At 46.1% G+C, this 19,098-nt stretch overlaps 1 protein-coding gene across 1 annotated transcript; it reads left to right on the plus strand.

The window, feature by feature from the left end:
• Nucleotides 1-4,083: 4,083 nt before the first annotated feature.
• Nucleotides 4,084-8,481, plus strand: SPINK2 (serine peptidase inhibitor Kazal type 2). The gene is made up of 4 exons (XM_075042263.1): nt 4,084-4,145; nt 4,494-4,531; nt 5,103-5,212; nt 8,377-8,481. Exons 1-4 carry the CDS (start codon nt 4,097-4,099, stop codon nt 8,420-8,422), a joined length of 243 nt encoding a protein of 80 aa, XP_074898364.1. The 5' UTR covers nt 4,084-4,096; the 3' UTR covers nt 8,423-8,481.
• The last annotated feature ends 10,617 nt before the right edge of the window (nt 8,482-19,098 follow it).

The raw sequence follows: 19,098 nt of genomic DNA on the forward strand, positions 1-19,098 counted from the left end.
TGCCCATTGATTTCAGAAGGATAGGCAACATAAGTAAACACAGTGTGAATCAGCAGATGAAAGCTCTGAATGGATTCCAGGGACAAGGACATAGAGTCATGGCAGGGGATGCCTGGGGTCTCTCGCCCACCCTCCCACTCACTACAGTACTATTGCCAACAGTAGATCAGCGAAGTTGTGACATTGTCTAGCTGAGTCTTGGAAATCCCCAAGGATGAAGATGTCAGAGTCCACAAGTCTTCAACATGTTTTCTTTCCAAGGACCACCAAGAGTGAGGCAAGTTCAGTTTTTTGCAAGGGGACTCAATTATTTAAAAAGGACAATCAGATAATGGCATTTATCATTCTTTGTCTAAAAGCTTTCTTTGATGTTAAATCCGTTGAACATTCAACCAAATTCTTTTTGCTGCAGTTTGTTGATATCCACCTTAATCACTGGCTATTTCATTTAAGACCTACTCATTACTGATTGTATATAAAAACTATTCCTGTTTTGCTTAGCATGCTTTGGGGACATAAGGAACAAACTTTCTCATTTGTGCCAGAGGTTGCCACTTCAGTTCAATGTGGCTGGGGTACTCTGGGATTTTTAGCAATAAGTCTTTGCTCACCTAGCTGATTTGCACAGATTTAAGAGGGGAAAGACTCCCACAGGCAAACCCAAGCAGTTGAGCGTCTCCAGCAAGCAGGGCCGTCATGAGTGTTTGAGGACAAATGATATAGGTGGAGCCATAAAAGGACCTTCCTGTCACTAGGGTGGTCACGATCAATGGCCAATCTTTGCAGCAGGTACATCTCAGAAGCACCTAGCTAGCACTCACTGGAGCAGCAGCAAGACCAAGGTGTGCCAGAAGGGTTTCAGCCCCAAAGGTTTTGCTCAGCAGCTTGTTTTATTTTGTTTCTTCCAAGACTACAGGCCAGCCCTGCTGGAAGCAGTGGCAAATATTCAGTCACTCCTTCCTATACAACCACTTTCTTCTTAGGTGAACCTGAGGCTCTGAACTACGCCCTTTGTTCTCTAGGCCAAACATAGAATCTCACAGGTAACATTTCTTTACGCCAAGAGAAGGACACAGGCACGCACTTCTGCTGTGAATTCTGCCCTTAGTCAGTTCTGCTGCTCTTATTATCTTTCAGTCACAAAAATCTCTGTCTTGGCTCACAACCTTGCTAATGCTTAACCGCTGGTCAGCAGAAGAATATGAAGTGCATATAAATTCATCAAAGGAACCTTTCTCTTTCAGGGAGTCATATACATTTACTTAGAAGAGTGACTAAAGTTCAAATAAATTCTAGCTTCCAAGCACAGAGGGTTGTTCCACTAAGGCAGAAAACAGACCTTCTCTATAGGGATATAACTTCTAATTACGTATTGCTCCCTGCAGCCTATACACTAGGTTCATTATTATCTTCCATGTTCATTAATCAGCTACCTGATGTTAAAAAGAAGATAACTTCTAGGAGATATGCAAATAATTCTGCAATTTTCTTTTTCAGTGACTCAGCATTCATATCAGAAATGTGTTAATAGCATACAAAGGCTATTAAGAAGCCTCTGCATAATTATCCTCTTCCTTGCCTCCAGTTCTTAATAATTTATGGAAGAAAATGGGTATTTTCTAATAGATACTCCATCTTGCCAGAAGAAAAGTTGTGTAAGTTGTCTTTTCTTCTATTTAAAAATCTCATTTCTTTCATTTTTCCCTTCTCTGGAGACCTGTGTCTAAAATTGTATTTGAATAAGGCAAAGTTAAATACTGTCAGTGAAAAGAATTTAAACAAGTAAGATGAAATGCTTTCAGCACTGAGGCAGCTGGACTGGCACCAAGTTAAAATATGAGTGTCATGCTGAGAGTTAATAAAGCACCTGCAGATTACATTTCCATATTTTCTCTTGCAACATCAAGGGGAAGCATCTGGGACAGAACACATGGCTGCAAATAAGTTCATGTTGCTGTCACAGAGAGACAACTGAAGCAATGTTAAACCTAAAGGGTCCCCTCCAAGCTGTTTATCTGGGATCAAGTGTAACAAATTGATGAGCATGTAATTAACTCATTGGAAAATACATTAGTGTGGGGAATGTGGGGGCGGGGGGGGCAGCTATTCTCTTAGGTGGCATGATGACAGTATGCATCCATCTTGTGCTTGCTATGCCAGAGTTGTTCAGGAGAAAGCTTCTCTGGGCTACCAACAGCTGGGGCATTGAGTTCTTACTTGGGTTTTTTTTTTTGTTTGTGTTTTTCCTGTGCAAACACACTCTATGCAAGAGCTTTGATCTTAATTGTTTAAAGACATGAACTTAAGAAATTAACGACTTAGATAACTCCTACCCTTGGTTTTCCTTTCTTCATCTTCCCCTTGATTTTTCTTTCCTCACCCTCAGCTGGCACTTTTTCCTTTGAAAAATCACACATTCAAGAAGCCTAACTCTCCAGTATTTAACCCCCTGATGCTCCTTCTTCCCAAGGAAACCTCAGGGGGACCTAAAGGTCCCCAAAGGATGGCATATCCAGCAACCACCCACCCATAACAAGGTAACAGAAAGGTACCCTCTTCTAAAATGGCTTAGCAGGCAAAGCTGGGGCAAAGCTAGGGAAGGAGATCAAGCAGAGAGAAAGAAATACCCCTCTACATGCTTCACCAGCCACCAAATGTTCTGATTAGGCATCTTGCTTAAAATATCCAAGCCAGAGGCTTTTGCATGAAACATCCCTTGTAATGGGTATTAATTTCAAAGGTGTGCTCTGAATGGCAATCTAACACTCAATCAGTTTGCAGAGGTTACCTGGAGGAATAAGAACATATTCAGCAGATAATAAAATAACTTCCCTGTGGTGCCATGCGGGCAGGGCACACTGTCAGAAACACAGGAGAAGAAAAGCCATGTTTGGAAGGACTCGGAAGTTGACAGAGAGACAAGAAGTATGTGTGTGATGCCTGCATATGTACCTATATGGCACAAACCAAAACATTTGAAGGGTCTACACCCTAGCTCATATACACAAGCGTAGGCCATTTTATGAGAAGCCCATATCCCAGATATAAGGAAACTGCATAAAAATTCCAGAGCCAGACTCTGTGTAGAGCTAACCTCTGGGGTCTGCAAAGCTAACAACTCTTATCGGCATCTAACAGATGATACTCTCTGGAGAGCCGTGCTGCCCAGACATCCAGGCGTGCTGACAGGACAGCGTGCCAAGCCTTTCCAGGCCCTGCTGGCCTGGATTCCCATGACTTTGGATGCAGGCAGGTTGGCTTTATTGCTGTATTAATTTCTCTTCCACTTGGCAGGAATGCACTCATAGCTCAGCACAAGCCATCTCATGTCACTTTATCACGAGACAGGGGCTAGGACCTTAACAGCCACATAGCACTGCACGTGTATTTCCAACTTGCTTGCGTTGCCCGACACTCTACAATCAAAGCACAATGCTAACGAGGTGAAGCCAAGCAGGGAAACCCGGGAAATGGTGAAATTACCACCGGGTGCCCACCATTAACTCCGCTGCCCTGCTGCACAGCCCTGACATTAAAGCTTTCTGCACTGCTCCATGCATCGCAGAAGCAGAGCCTGGTTAGTTGCTGACTACTGGATATTTTGGGGGTTCCCTGTGGAAATGGCAGAGATAAGCGACCCCACGGGGACCTGCTGGTGGAGCAGGCACAGGCTTGCCAAGGACGACGTTCACGCCCCTCAACACCACGTTCCCCCAGCACCCGGAGTGGAGGTTCCCGATCCCTTCTCCACCCCCGGAGGTGCCTGCCCACTCCCCAAACCCGCAGGTGAAGACGATAGCACATCCCTCCCCACCTCCTCCAGCCCCACGGGTGCCACCGCTCCCCGCGGCGGGTCCTTACTCCCTGCCTCTCCGGTATGTCCCGGGGCCTTCCCACTCCGGTGGAAGCCCCACGGGGTCCTCGACCCCCAGGTGTTCCTCCCCCCGCCCAGTGGCACCCAGGTCCCGTCGTTCCCCCCCTCCGGCTCCTCCCAGCCCCAGCGCCCGGCGCTCCCGCCCCCCGCGCTCCACTGCCACCGTTGCGCCCCGTCGGCCCCGCTCCGCCCCCGCCCGCCGCCGTTGCTCTGTTCGTCGACATGGCGGTTCCGGTGCTGGTGGTGGTGCTGCTGCCCACCCTCCTCACCGGTACCGGGCGCACGGCGCCGGGGCAGTGGCGGTTGAGGGAGGCGAGCCAGTCCCGGGGAAGCGGGGGGGAACAGGGCCGGTCCTGTGCCCCGGCCGGTCCCGTCCCAAGGGAGGGGAGACCTGAACCGGTACCGGGCACCGGCCGGCGTGGGTGGGAGGCCGCGGTATCTAAGCCAGTAGCGGGCATAGGCCGTCCGGGGGAGGGAGAAACGGTACAGGACGGTGCCGGAGACCGGCTGGTCGGGGACCGGACCGGTAACGGAGACCGGCTGGTCCGGGGGGGAGGGGGAGATGTCGGGGGAAATCCGGGCGGGACCAGGCGCCGTTAACGCCGGTTACTCTCCACAGGGCTCTTCTCGCGTCCCGGCGCCGTTGCCAGCGTCCCGGTGAGTGCCGCCTGCCCCGTCGTCCCCGGGAAGGACGATCCCACCTGCCCTCCGTGTGGCCAACCGGGCATCCCGGTGCAGGCGCTAGCTCCGGAGCCCTGCGGCCGCCCCTCCGGTACCCCTGCTCGGCCGCCGGAGATGCCCCAGTCGGTCTCTCCCCACAGCTGAGGGAGCCCGGCACCCGCCTGCTGAGGGCTGCAGCAGAGGTGTCCCGGTCATTCCCGTCTCTTACCGGCCCGGTCTGCGGTTGCCCTTGACGGGGACTCGCTGTCTGTGTGTACCACTGATGCTAAGATGTTGGAAGGAGCTGCGTGGTGTAGCACGTATATGTCCTGACACCGCAGCTCAAGCCATGCCAGGCCGTAGAAGCCAAGCCTCAAGCGATAAGAGTATGAAAGATAATGTGGCACTTGATAATGCTGTGCCAGCTCCTGCTGAGCGCTCCTTTCTGTGCCTGAGTGTGCCAGGGTTCTTCAGTGGCTCTCAGATCAGAAGCTGCTGATCTGAAAGGGCTCAAGAGACCTGTTTCAGACGATGTATCTTAGACTTCTCATGTACCTGTCTTCCCTAGCCTGCCTGCTACAAGTATGGTGTGCCTGGATGTCCAAGGGACTACAATCCAGTTTGTGGGACCGATGGAAAGACCTACTCAAACGAGTGTGTGCTCTGCCTTTCAAACAGGTAGTCGCTTAATTGACATCCTAACCTTCTCTTCCCTATATGCAAGCAAAATATTCACCCTCACAACCCAATTACCTGATAGATTATTGGCTTTGGATCTTTCACACTCTGTTAAAGTGCAGTTTTAGCAGTGTCTTCTCAACTGTCAATGCCTTGCAACAGCTTTTATCATGATATCTGTAAATTGCTTAGATTGGATTCACTTGGCTGGGAGTACTGGATATTGTCTTTTGTAATTCTTAAGGAGGAGCATCTCAGAGGGCAGTTGGCCACGTTCATATAGTGGCACATTGCCATTAAATATAATGCTGGACTCTTCCACACTCTCCATCAGAAAACATGAAAGATCCCACCCAAAATGCATCTTTTACTACAAAATATTTACATTCAAGATCCAACCTCCTGTACTTCCTTTCACAGAGAAGAGTAAGATGCCAAATGTTAGGATAAAATACTATTTTGCCATTCAGATTGTTTAAAAATCAAGAAAAAGTTCTAATATTTGAAGGAGGGTATTTTATTCTTTAATAATTTAATCATTTTTTTAAAACAAACTGCAAACATAGAAAAATCAGTACATAATAAGCATTGTTGCCCCTCATCATGATTGACTGGACGCTCTATAGAGCCTCAGTACAAACCGAGAGGAACTGCTTATGAATTGAATGTAATGGTGAAAGGAATTTATATAAATGAAATAATAGAATTTCTGTTTCCAGCAGAGGGAATAAGGGAGAGCAGCACAACAGCAGTGATGGGCATTTACAAAATTACAAATGGATAGATGTCAAGAAAGGGATGTTTCTGTCTGTGGGTTGGGGGAAAGATTAATTGTGACCAGATACTTTACAAAATCCAAATGACCAAGATAGAGGGAGCATAGGCCAGAATAAGGAAAGTGTCAAAGGGCACTTAAGGAAATAATATTTTAAAGAAAGTGCCAAAGTGTATCAAAGTATGTTTAAGGGTATGCAGATCTGCAGAATTTGGTAACATTTTCACTAGAGTACATCATAAACTACCCAAGCAAATGACAAATTGTAAAGAGAATTGATAAACCTACAGTCTAGGGGAAAAAAAAAACCAAAAAACTAAAAACAAACAAACGACCAGGGAATCAAAGGGCACATACAGTACAATCTGTGAAAAGGGGAGGAAAGAGGTGCTAGCATGCTATATGTTAGGAGCCTACCCATCTTTGCTGCCTAGAACTATGTTGGAGTAAGTTACTAAGTGATTGACTTGAAGACAGCCAGAGGTATAAAAGAGAGTAAGCAGAGATAATACAGATTTGTCAGAAAGAATCCGATCAAGTCTGTGAGATGTATTTTTTTGGCAAGATCACTGGCCTAACAGAGTTGGAGGAAACAGATGTGTTGCTCTATGACATTAATAAGGCATTTTACATAGCTCCACTTGACATTCACATAAGCAAACAACTAGTTATTCAGCTGAAATTCTTACACAATGAAGTCATAAGCAGTTTGAAGTTCTGTGGTTTAAAAGCAGTAATCAGCAGTTTACAACCAAACTGGAAAGACCTATTAAGAGGGATTTCCTTCAGGTGTAGTATATAATTCAGTATTTTTGTATTTGGATGTCAGAAACAAGACAATCAAAATTTGCAAAATGGCATGAGATACAATGATCTATGCAGGACAGCATCAAAATTCCTAGGGATCTGGAGAAATGGACTGAAATTGGTACAATAAAAGTCAAAGAGAAGTGCTAAGTATCACACATAGAGAATGCAAATCCATGTCATGGAGATATAGACAGGAGAGTGTCTCATGACCTAAACAGTATATTTGATCCTTTCTCAGAGCAGAATTATGGGCTTTGAGATCCAGCCTTACATTTCTAGGATGTTTCATTTTTTAGGCAGGTTCCCTCAGTTCCAGATGGATGCAGGGTAGATTCCTGAATACAGCATTGCACATAGCACAAAGGCTTGTCTAGGCAAACCTGCTGTTTCTTTCCACTCAATTCCTTAAGTAATTCATGATGGGGCTTACTTCTTATTAGTATGAGTCGTAATGTACATGTTTTCATGAACAATGGGGTTTAATCCAGTTACACAAGGTAGATTTTTATCTTAACCATGGTTTTTTTCTGTCATCTTACATGCTCAGAAACATGCATTTTGGTCTGAAGGGGCACAGGGTGATCAGATACTATCTTGCTTTTTTCTTTAATAATTCAGTATTGGTGTACTCAGTGGCTTTCTAGTTCAGTCTGGAGTTGTTCTAAAGTGTTTGACTTGGCATGAACACAACACGGATAAAACACTTTGTCTTATTGGAAGAATTTCAGCTTTGAAAAATGGTTCATAGTCACAAGCAATGGTCATTTCACTTCAAGGAGTCTAAGGTACAGTCCATCACACTCCTTAGGAGGGGAGAACAAAGAGATCCTTCTGTCCTTCTTAAGCTGCATGACCAGTAGTTGCTGAGATAAATAGTGTAATGTGGTGATGTAGAAACAGACATATGGGCATATCCCATAGTGAATTACAAAACAGTCATGTCTAAATGAACTTGGGTGATTCTCAACAGCCAATTTGCAAGTCACTTCCAGCTTGTGTTTAAGCTCATTAAAGAACTTTTAAGAGGGAGTTGTATTAGCTCCCAAACTAAGGGACACTTGGCTAAAATTTTCTTAAAGAAGATTCCAACGTTCAGAGAACCACACATTCAAATTTTAGTGAAGTCTGGGATGCAGAAATTAATGAGGATGTATACCTGTCCCACTGAATTCCCACGTGAAAGGGGGAAATTTTTTAAGCATTAGAACTGGTTCCCACTTCAGGGACTGTGAAGTTTGACTTGCATTAGTGCTTTGTAATGGACACATTAGTCCTCATGGCCTGATTTGTCATGTGGTTTGATACTTCTCAGATTTGCAGATGGCTTTATCAGGTTTTTACAGGTAACAAAGCCTGAAGTAAGGCTGTCTCTGGTAAGTTACTCTCTCTCTCTGTGCAATTAATAAATCTTTGTATCACAGTTAATTTGCACTAATGTTTGCCGTAAGTGATGCAATTAGATGCATTGCTGCATTTAATTGAACACATAGAAAGACATGGGAGAGTCTGCTTTATAAAATGTCTCTGTTAAATTCAAGTGTAGTGCTTCACTTCTAAAATATTTTTCTTTTGCTTGCAGTGAAAATAAAAAGTATGTCCAAATTTTCAAGATGGGAAGATGCTGATATGGCAGATGGCCACTTTTCAGGAAAATGAGAGGGACACAGACATTCCAAATGGAAACAATGCCTTAAAGGTGCCTTCTATGTAGCCTGTCTTAATAAATAAATTTCCCTGTTTAAACAAAAAGTAGTGTACTAAAACCAGTGTTTATAAACATAGCCATAGTACACTTATAACCTAAACCCCGATTTGTTTTCTCATGCAAGACAGATCATAGGGGAAGAAAGCGATGTCCTGACTGTATACCAGTAGGTCAGCTGGTTGGAGAAGGAAATGAACAGGTACCCAGTGCCATTCCCATGGCACCACCTGGGAGCAAGGAGGTCCCAGCATCTCCGCCGCAGGCAGTGCTGGCGGCAGGGGCTGCTCATTGTTTCTGGGAGGCTCTGAGCCTGCAGGTGCCAAGGACCCCTGGGGATCTACCGCCAGGCATTTGCTGTGGGGGGGCTACCATAGTGGTGAGAGCATCCTGACATGTACCAAGCCTCTGCCCTGGGGTCCGTACCTGCAGGTCCTGCTGGGGGAGGGCAGTGACCTGGGCACCCTCTGCTCCTGCCCCAAGTAAGTGCTGTTTGGGGCCACAGGAGGAGCAGCCAGGGGGCACGCGCTGCCCCCCAGGCACCCAGGCCTCTGGGCTCTGCTCCCTGGGGCAGGGCCATGGCAGCCATGCCCCCTCATTCCTGGGGCACCAGCTGTGAGAGACCGAAAGAGTTAATGTCTCAAAACATTTCGGTGGGGCAAGTTCAGCCTAACAACAAACCCTGCATGAAAAGAAGCCGATCAGCACAGGACATCAAGCAACAGGACGCGGAGGGCGTGCTGTGTTGGAGAGTGCGCAGCTCCCTGTTCTGCTACGCTGAGCAGGGCAGCTCACCATGCGTGGCCAAAAACCAAACAACAGTCATGTCTGCAGGGAAGGAGAAGTTACTCCCCAAATGGCCCCCAAGCCCACTGACCCATTTCCTGAAGGTTCTGAAAGCACAAACTGTGCATGACACCTAATTAGCCTAATGAGTTCAAGTGCCTGCCCGAAGAGAGGAGCAAGGACATGATAACTTCTGCATGACTGCCTATGAAGATTAAGGGAGAAGGATTCCTATGTAGGAGCAGAAGTTTCCTTATCATGGTCTGAAATAATCTTGATGGGCATTTGATACATTTTTAATTAATGTTTCAACATTTCTTGTAGTGTATTTATAGTGCATTGTGAAGTTGTATTCTTGCTTTAGGTAGTGCCATCTTCTTGATGTGCTTTGCAAGGATGAAAACTAAAATGTAGAAAAATAAAAGACTTTCAGTGCTGTCAGCTGGATCGTTCCAGAGCTGAATGTAAAACATCACTCGTATCCTTTCCCAAACACAAAAAAAAAAACCCCAAAACCCCAAACCAGTGTTGTACTCCAATTTGGCATTTACGTACCTTTATAGATGAAAAAGCTGATGTTTCAGAATTTCAGTATGGTAGACTTAATTTTTGTTTTAAATCAAAATTTTGTGGTGCATGTGGGACAGTGCCAGAAAGGCTTAATCATATCATAATCCTCACTCAAAAAAAACCAAACCCTTTTTCTCAAACTCATGAAAAAAACAGTAATGTAGTCCAGATTGGTGTTTATGAAGCTTTATAGCTCAAAAATCTGGTGAATTGTAGTATGATTGGCTTAATTTTTGTTTTAAGTTAAAATTGTACATTACATTTAGGACAATGCTGGTCTTATTCATACAAAGAGTAGGACTCTTACACTTCTAGAGTAGGACTCTAAGGCTTCCTAGTATGATGAGTCTTTACTCTTGTGATTTAATCCAATTGCCTTCAGTGGTGCTGTTAGAGGTCTATTTTACATACAAGTGAGGTACAAAGTTGTCTACATGAGCGAGTGCTAGAGTAGCAAAATTAAGTGGCAAAGAGGGAAAGACAGCCTGGGAGATCTTGCATTGCTGGCTAGAGTGGGTCAACACTGATGACTTCCACATGCTCTAGTTGCCCAAAATTTGGACAACAGTCTGCTTGTTCCCAAAACTGTCACCCAGCTGCCTTTTTGGCTGCAGGAAGGGTTTCAGTGGCTGGCAACTCTAGCCTCTGCTGCTCAGGGAAGTCACCCAGCAAGGAGGTTTTTGAAGCCTGCCTATGCTCCAGTCCTTCCTATTTCTGTAGCACATTACTTGGAGGGGAAGGTGATCGGGCAGGCTCAGGGCGTGATGAAGTACCCAGATGCTGAGGCCACAGCCATGTACCCAGAGCTCCTTGGAGTAGGTGGCATTAACTTTTCTACTAAACCAAGGCAGAAATACTTCTTTTCTCTTGAGATTATTTTTCTTTTAAACATTTTACATTGCTTTTCTTATTGTAATAAACATAATCATTGAAAGCAGGAGTTGCCCAGAATCTCCTTATTTTGGTAAACTTGTCTTAATTAGTTTTTTTATTTTCCTGAATCTTACTGTTATTCACCTTTCAGGCAAAGTGGGTTTTGGGTGGAACAGTTTCTCAAGTTTGTTGCAACTGCTGTAACTAGGATGCCCAACTTTCGTTTTGCTCTCTCTTGTTGCATTTTAGACCGTGCTTTATACTTGCTGCTGTTCTTCAAACTGTTTAAACATATATTTCCAGCTGGATCAAAGAGGTGTATTTCTCTTCAACAGCCTGGTGTATAGCATTGAGTCATGCCATGCCTGGCTCTGATAGGAATTGATAACATCCTAGCCTCCTTGAAATTAAAAACTGACTAGTACAGAACTTCTCACCAGTGTTTGGTAACCACCATGTTTGATTTATAGTCAGAGGCATTAAAATCCCTATGTCACTTTGCTCAGAATGTTGACTGGCATCTAATCATGGCATTTTAAGAACTAGCTAAAATTGGTAACATAGAGGATGCTATTGTAACCTTTAGACATCAACAAACCTTATGCCAAGTATTCTCATTAGCTTATTATATCTGCATGAGGCTAACAAGGGATTATACTAGGGGAATGGCATGATTGTGAAACAAGATATGAAATGATCTCTCTTCTGTCTGAGCTCAAATGGTTGGATAATATTTTGTTTGATTAGGATTTTATGATATTTTCTAGCTTCCCAGGATCAGCACAGTCTTCGTCTTACTGGGAGGAGAATGTGCAGCCATCCATCTAGGTCAAATGAAGGTCAGAAGATGTCTTACTGGCTTTTGCTAATGAAGAGTAGGTATGATTTTGTTCCTGGTTGAGCTACAAGAAGAGCTTTTTTAATTGATTGACTCTCCCTCCTCTGGAAATATAAAAAAACCCCATTTGTCCAGGAAACATACATAAACAAAATGTTCCCTGGACTCCACGCGCTGTTGCCCAGCAGGCACTGCAGGTGTGTTTTCTGGGACAGCTGGGCTCCCACTCCCAGCTTGGCTGTGGGTAGTTTGGAAGAGCTCAGCTCCTTTGTTTCAGGCACTCTTCTGAGAGTTTGCAGGTTTTCTCAACCAGAGGCAGTAACACAATTTGGTATTAACAAGGAAGAAAGCATCTCTCCTTGAATTTCTGGCAGAGCCTTTCAGGACTGGGGATCCTGAGTTCTCTTCAGTGTGACAGAAATGTATCAAACCCACCATGCTTCCACTGAAACATTTAGGGCTCAAAAAATATTGCTAGCTGTTGAAAACCCTGTTGGAGAACATCTGTCCAAAAGTGCCATTAACAGTCACCCAGGAGAGACTTCTCTCTTCCCCTTAGGTACCAGTGCAGTGCTAGCCTGTGCTCGTATACAGCCGGGCTGGCACAGAACTGTGAGCAAGAGCAGAAGGGAGAGGTCTAACTGGGGGAGCCATGGTCTGAATCTTGTGGGAAACCAGTCAGGAAGCAGAGCTTGAACTTGCGGATTTCCATCTTGATCACTAGGCGGCAGCATTTATTTTCTTTTAAATCTCATTTTACTTCGTGTTTTCAGTAGGGGTGTAGGAAAGACTGTTTATTAATAATTATCGTTTGTATGCATGTTCTGTTAGGACCTATTTCTTTTCATCTGTATTATTAGTGTCACTGATAAACAGTCAATCCCATTTACTTGGCAAAGTTATCCTGCTTTTTTCCTGATCATTTAATCCAAGTATGTTTGCTCCAAAAGACTCTACAGTACACCATTTTGTAAAAATTTTATTCTATGGGCAGATGCCTCATAGATGGACCTGTGGCATTCATTGCCATGTGTAGGATTGCACTGGGTACTGTCTTAGTTTTATGATTTTTCTAGCTGGTCATGCAGCAGTTGATTCATTTTCTAAACCCTAAACATTTATAGAAGCAGCATAAGGTTTCTGAACAGAGCATTCTTAACTAGGTAACCTCAGAAAAAATAAATTTTCCTCTGCAACTGAGTCTCACCTTTACATTGAGGAAAAATTAACCCTTTTTAAGTGCTTTTTTGTAAACTGGTGAGAAATTATGTAAGATTCTAGTACACTTGTTTTATTTTACCTTTTAAGCAGATCTGAATTCTTCTTCCTCACACTAGATGCAAAAACATTTATTGCTGACCTACAACTGCTCCTCCTTAAGTGAGTCTGTTCCAGCTTCCCCAGTGACAGAGGCAAAGGGGCTGAAAAATCCTACCGTGAGGCTCTCTGGAGCAGAGAAATGGGCTGGTACTGAGATGTTGAACTTGTCTAGTAATAGTCTGGTGTCATTATAGGTTCTGTGGGATATTGCAGCAAGCCTCAAACTGCTGCCCTGGAAGGGCCTGGGTTTCCTCAAATTCTTTTTCTTATCTGCCAGTCTCCTTCAAATATTTTGGATACCCACCAAGCTGCAGATGTCTGTAAATGGACAGCTGAAGTGATCCCTCTCTCTTAATCTCTGAAGACCATCTGTCAAAGTGAGGAGTGGGTCCTTTAGGAAGCTTTGGGGCTCCTCTGCAATAGCTATCCGCATGCATAGTCTTACTTTCTGGGAAGCTCCAAGTAGCTTGTTTCTCTCTCTGAATTTTTAAAAATCAGCTTTGCATTTACATGGGATTCAGAGCTTTTCCAGGGATTATTTTTTTTTACGGAGTAGGTGTTGTTCTGTAAATTTATAGATATGCTTGCCCCACAATGTTCCTGTTTTCCCTAAGCTTATGATAGGAGACATAAATACAGCTAGAATGCACAGAGCAGTATTGAAATGCTTGTGAATGGAAAGTCATGTCAATGATTAAGTTTACCTAATAATCATAGAGTCATTTAAGTTGGAAAAGACCTTTAAGATCATCAAGTCCAACCGTAAACCTAACATCGCCAAGTCCACCACTAAACCATGTCCCTAAGTGCCACATCTACACGTCCTTTAAACACCTCCAGCGATGGTAACTCAACCACTTCCCTGGGCAGCCTGTTCCAATGCTTGACAACTCTTTCAGTGAAAAAATTTTTCCTAATATCCAATCTAAACCTCCTCTGGAGCAACTTGAGGCTGTTTTCTCTTATCCTATTGCTTGTGACTTGGGAAAAGAGACTGACACCCACCTCACTACAACCTCCTTTCAGGTAGTTGTAGGGAGCGATAAGGTCTCCCCTCAGCCTCCTTTTCTCCAGGCTAAACAACCCCAGTTCCCTCAGCTGCTCCTCATAAGACTTGTGCTCCAGGCCCTTCACCAGCTTTGTTGCTCTTCTTTGGACACGGTCCAGCACCTCAATGTCTTTCTTGTAGCAACAGGCCCAAAACTGAACACAGTACTCGAGGTGCAGCCTCACCAGTGCCCAGTACAGGGGGACAATCGCTTCCCTAGTCTTGCTGGCCACGCTATTTCTGATACAAGCCAGGATGCTATTGGCTTTTTTGGCCACCTGGGCACGCTGCCGGCTCATATTCAGCCAGCTGCCGACCAGCACCCCCAGGACTTTTTCCACTGGGCAGCTTTCCAGCCACTATTCCCCAAGCCTGTAGCGTTGCATGGGGTTGTCATGACCCAAGTGCAGGACCCGGCACTGAACCTTGTGGAACCTCATACAATTGGCCGTGGCCCATCAATCCAGCCTGTCCAGATCCCCCTGGAGAGCCTTTCTGCCCTCAAGCAGATCACCATTCCCGCCCAACTTGGTGTTGTCTGGAACCTTACTAAGGGTGCAGTACTTGATCCCCTCATCCAGATCATCGATGAAGATATTAAACAGAACTGGCCCCAATACTGAGCCCTGGAGAGCACCACTTGTGACCAGCCGCCAACTGGATTTAACTCCATTCACCACCACTCTTGGGGCCTGGCCATCCAACCAGTTTTTTTACACAGCAAAGAATATGCTCATCCAACCTACAAGCAGCCAGTTTCTCCAGGAGAATGCTGTGGGAAATAGTGTCAAAGGCTTTACTAAAGTCGAGGTAAACGAAATCCACAGCCTTTCCCTCATCCACTAAGTGGGTCAACTTGTCATAGATGGAGATCAGGTTAGTCAAGCAGGACCTGCCTTTCATAAACCCATGCTGACTGGGCCTGATCACCTGGTTGTCTTGTACATGCTGTGTGATGTCACTCAAGATGATCTGCTCCATAACCTTCCCCAGCACCAAGGTCAGGTTGACCAGCCTGCAGTTGCCTGGATCCTCATTCCTGCCCTTCTTGTAGATGGGCATCATGTTTGCTAACTTCCAGTCAACTAGGACCTCCCCAGTTAGCCAGGATTGCTGCTAAATGATGGAAAGTGGCTTGGTGAGCACCTCTGCCAGCTCCCTCAGTACCCTTGGGTGGATCCCATCTGGCCCCATAGACTTGCGTGTGTCTAAGTAGTGTAGCAGGTCACTAGCCATTTCCCCTTGGATTATGGGGGCTTCATTCTGCTGCACATCTTCCAGCTCAGGGGGCTGGGTACCCGGAGAACAACTGGTCTTACTATGAAAGACTGAGGCAAAGAAGGCATTAAGTACCTCAGCCTTTTCCTCACCCTTTGTCACTGTTTCCACCCACATCTAGTAAATGATGGAGACTCTCCTTAGCCCTCCTTCTGTTGTTAATGTATTTAGAAACATTTTTTTATTGTCTCTTACGGCAGTAGCCAGAGTTAAGTTCTAGTTGGGTTTTGGCCCTTCTAGTTTTCTCCCTGCATAACCTCACGACATCCTTGTAGTCCTCCTGAGTTGCCTGCCCCTTCTTCCAAAGGTCAGAAACTCTCTTTTTTTCCCTGAGTTCCAGCCAAAACTCTTTGTTCAGCCAGGCCAGTCTTCTTCCTTGCCGGCTCATCTTTCAGCACACCAGGACAGCCTGCTCCTGTGCCTTTAAGATTTCCTTCTTGAAGAATGTCCAGCCCTCCTGGACTCCTTTGCCCTTCAGAACTGCTTCCCAAGGGACTCTCTCAACCAGGCTCCTAAAAAGGCCAAAGTCTGCCCTCCACAAGTCCAAGGTGGCAGTTCTGCTCACCACCCTCCTTAACTTCTCCAAGAATCAAAAACTCTATCATTTCATGATCACTGTGCCCAAGACAGCTTCCAACCAACACATCACCCACAAGTCCTTTTCTGTTCACAAACACAGGTCCAGCAGAACACCTTCCCTTGTTGGCTCACCAACTGTGTCATGAGGTTATTTTCCACACACTCCAGGAACAACCTAGACATATCTCTGCCCTATTTGCCTGTGACTGTAGGCAGGCCACCCAAAAGAATTCAAAGTGTGCATGCGTAAGAGAAGGTGACATGGCCCGTGGATGGTTCACTCCTGCCCTGTCAACCCGTGAGATGGATCAGCTCCCTGGGTGCTGGCCTTTGTGCTTGTAAGAGACATGACGGTGCTCTTGGTGCCTTTGTGACGCTGATGTGGGGGTGATGGTGTCTATCCCTGTGGCAGGATGGGACCTCTCCATGGCAGGGTCTCTGTCCTTTCTGTGCTGGGGAGAGATCGTTGTTCCAAAAGAGACTCTGTTTCCAAATGGTGATGACGGGGTGCCTGGTGCTGCAGGACACGCCCTCCCTCCTGTGCTTGCCTTAGCTGCTGTGCCTCCAGCTCTCAAGCTGCTGCTCTGCATTGGCTCTTTCCCAAGCCCCTCACCAGTGCAGCAAGCAGAGCATTGAGACCCCCGCTCTGCACTCATGGTGCTTGTTCCCTGTGCAGAGGGCTCACCGCTTGGAGACCATGATGTCCACCTCCCCAGGGGTTGCCCCGGGGCAATGCTGTTGGGGTTGCTTTGCTCCAGGTTTGTCTGGTGCAAACCCCCTGCTCAAGCACAGCCACCTAAAGCACACTGCCCGGGACCATGTCCACATGACTTTCAAAGGCTGGAGACTCCACAACCTCCCTGTGTTAGAGTACCCTCAGAGTCAGGATGTGCTTTCTTGCATTCAGATGGAAGTTCACATTTTTTCATTTGTGCCCATTGGTTCTTGTCATGTCAGTGGTCACTACTAGGAAAGGGCTGGCTCCCTTGCCCTTGTTCACTCCCATCAGGTATACATGCACAGAGGCATCTTCCCCTTAAAATGGAAGCAGAGCAGAAAACCGGAAAAGAAAGGAAAAAGGGGTCACAAGAAGCATTCTGGTTTGGTAATACTTACTGACCTCAAAACACCACCCCACTGCTTCTGCATCTGAGCAGGGAGCAACCTGCTACCTACCCATATTCCCCAACAAAGAAGTTGCACAGACACTCACAGACAGAGGGTTGGTTAAAACAAGCTCATTTATTGTCATCTTTGTATCGCCTAAAGGTCCCAGAGGGGATCAACTCTTTCCAACAGGATGGGTGGTCCCATCCCATTACAGGTGGTAACAGGAGCCTCAGTTACAATGGCATGTTCAGCTGGACCAGGGGAGAGTCCCCCTAACTCCAGTTATGCTGAGCTCTTCTTGAGCACTGTCATCTCCATGCTCAGACCTGTGGCACAGACTCCCCAGGCAGTCTCTGGGATGAGCAGATTCTCTGTCCCAGTGTCCGAAATTGTTGCTCGGGCTGCACCAGCGTGAGAGGAAAGTAGGTCCTCAGGGTCACAGGCATGGGCGGAAAAGCCTGTGACCACAAGGATACGGGTGCAGAGCAGCAGACCTCTGAGCTGGGAATTGTCCTGCTGGCTGTGCCTCACCATGACTCTGAAAAGCTGCATCTCGACAACGGTGCAGCTCTCCGGCCATCGTGTGCTGCTGGTAAAGCTGGCCTCTGCCTACTCAAGGCTCAGGTAGGTGCCTGAGCTGCCTTGCTGCACTGCAAAAATCATCTCAGTGAAGATGTTCATCTTGGAGGTGCTTGTCAGCTGGAACCTGCAGGACCGGGAGGAGGGCAGCACCATTAGCTGGCAGTGGTGTGACTGAGGCAAAAGTAGCCAGGCTGATCTCACCAAATGTTGGACCCAGCAGGCGATTTTCTCCAAGCCTAAGTAGGAGCATGTGCAGAGGGTGCATAGCAGGTACAAGCTCTGATCCCTCCACAGCTTGTCATCGGGGTGGTGGAGAAAGCACAAAATATCCCAGCAGCTGCTCCCTCGAGCACCTGCACTCCAGCACCACATGGATGCTGGAATGCCTTGCTGGCAGCTGCCTCGTGGTGTCCAGCTCCAGGCCGCAGGAGCAGGCAGTAGGCAGTTTTGGCAGTTTTTGTGTCTGGGAGATAGGCAGTTTTGCAACTGTAGTCTAAGTTTAAAACTTGACTATATGTATTGTTATCGGTTGGAAGCTAGATAACACTCGTGTCAGAGTCAAATAGGAGAAGGCAATAAGCAAGCCATCTGCCTCGGTCAGCCAAGGTAAAGATGTCCTAAACTCTGGGCATAAAGGTCTGTGAACTCTTAGTAGCATGTGTTATTATCTGACTGAGCCCAAAGAGAGGAAAAACCTGCATATTTGGGGGACTCCACTCCTACACAGAGGAAGAAGGATGCCCTTTAAAAAAGTACTCAGAAGAAGAAGAGGACGTTTTGAATGCTGAAAAGACAACCAAGTGTTTGGGCTCATGGGGAGGGAAAGAAGAGTTTGTTGTCCCCTGACAAACATTGCCTTTAGACTCTGCTATGCACCAGTAAACCAGAAAACATGTAAGGAATAGTGTGCTAGAATGAGGATCTTGTATACATGCAAAATTTTGATTAAATACTACCAAAAATTTGTTCCCCATGAGGAAACAAACAAACACTAGAACAGGGACCCATAGAGGTTCTAGGAGCAATACTCTTAGAGATGTTCACAATTCAGCTGCTCACAGCCCTAAGCAAACTGATCTAGAGGGCCCTGCTTGGAGCAGGAGGTTGGACTAGAGCCCTTGAGAGGTCCTTTCTGCCTCAGTTATTCTGTAATTTATAGTAGCAAGAGGCTAGTGCATTTGCAACCAGCACCTGTACTACCCAAAGTCAGGTGCTATCAGAACCACCTTGACAGGTCTGGGTACTTATGAGAAAGCACCTAAGTCATCTGCAGTGCTGTGTGTAGGTACACAGCAGAGAAATGTCTGTGAACTTTCTGCTTAATCTCCCATCTCTTGGATTCAAGTCCCTTGGGTGCAAACTTCGTAAAATAAGTGCTTAGCTTCAACAGCCAGCCATTAGGGAGTGATAAGATGACTTTCTTCAGAAGAGATAGTACAGTCTCTGAGGCTCAGGAAAGCCCCCAGTTCTTCAGAAACGGCAGGCCTGAACCACACCTGACAGAAAACAGCAGGTTGTGAACAGTCCCTGGCTCACACCAGGTCTCTCCAGGCAGGGTAAATAGTCACTTGTGTGTTCCCACCCCCCAGATCACCCAGATTTCCAGTGCGACAGC

This window comes from Buteo buteo, chromosome 1 (genome assembly GCF_964188355.1).
Source record: "Buteo buteo chromosome 1, bButBut1.hap1.1, whole genome shotgun sequence".
Lineage (NCBI taxonomy): Eukaryota > Metazoa > Chordata > Aves > Accipitriformes > Accipitridae > Buteo > Buteo buteo.

What these genes read in the sequence shown, in the direction of transcription:
- SPINK2 (XM_075042263.1), top strand. Translation starts at nt 4,097, where the DNA reads ATGGCGGTTCCGGTGCTGGTGGTGGTGCTGCTGCCCACCCTCCTCACC. An exon ending in GCTGCCCACCCTCCTCACCG is followed by an intron (nt 4,146 to 4,493) that starts GTACCGGGCGCA and finishes TACTCTCCACAG; the next exon opens with GGCTCTTCTCGCGTCCCGGC. An exon ending in GTGCTCTGCCTTTCAAACAG is followed by an intron (nt 5,213 to 8,376) that starts GTAGTCGCTTAA and finishes TTTTGCTTGCAG; the next exon opens with TGAAAATAAAAAGTATGTCC.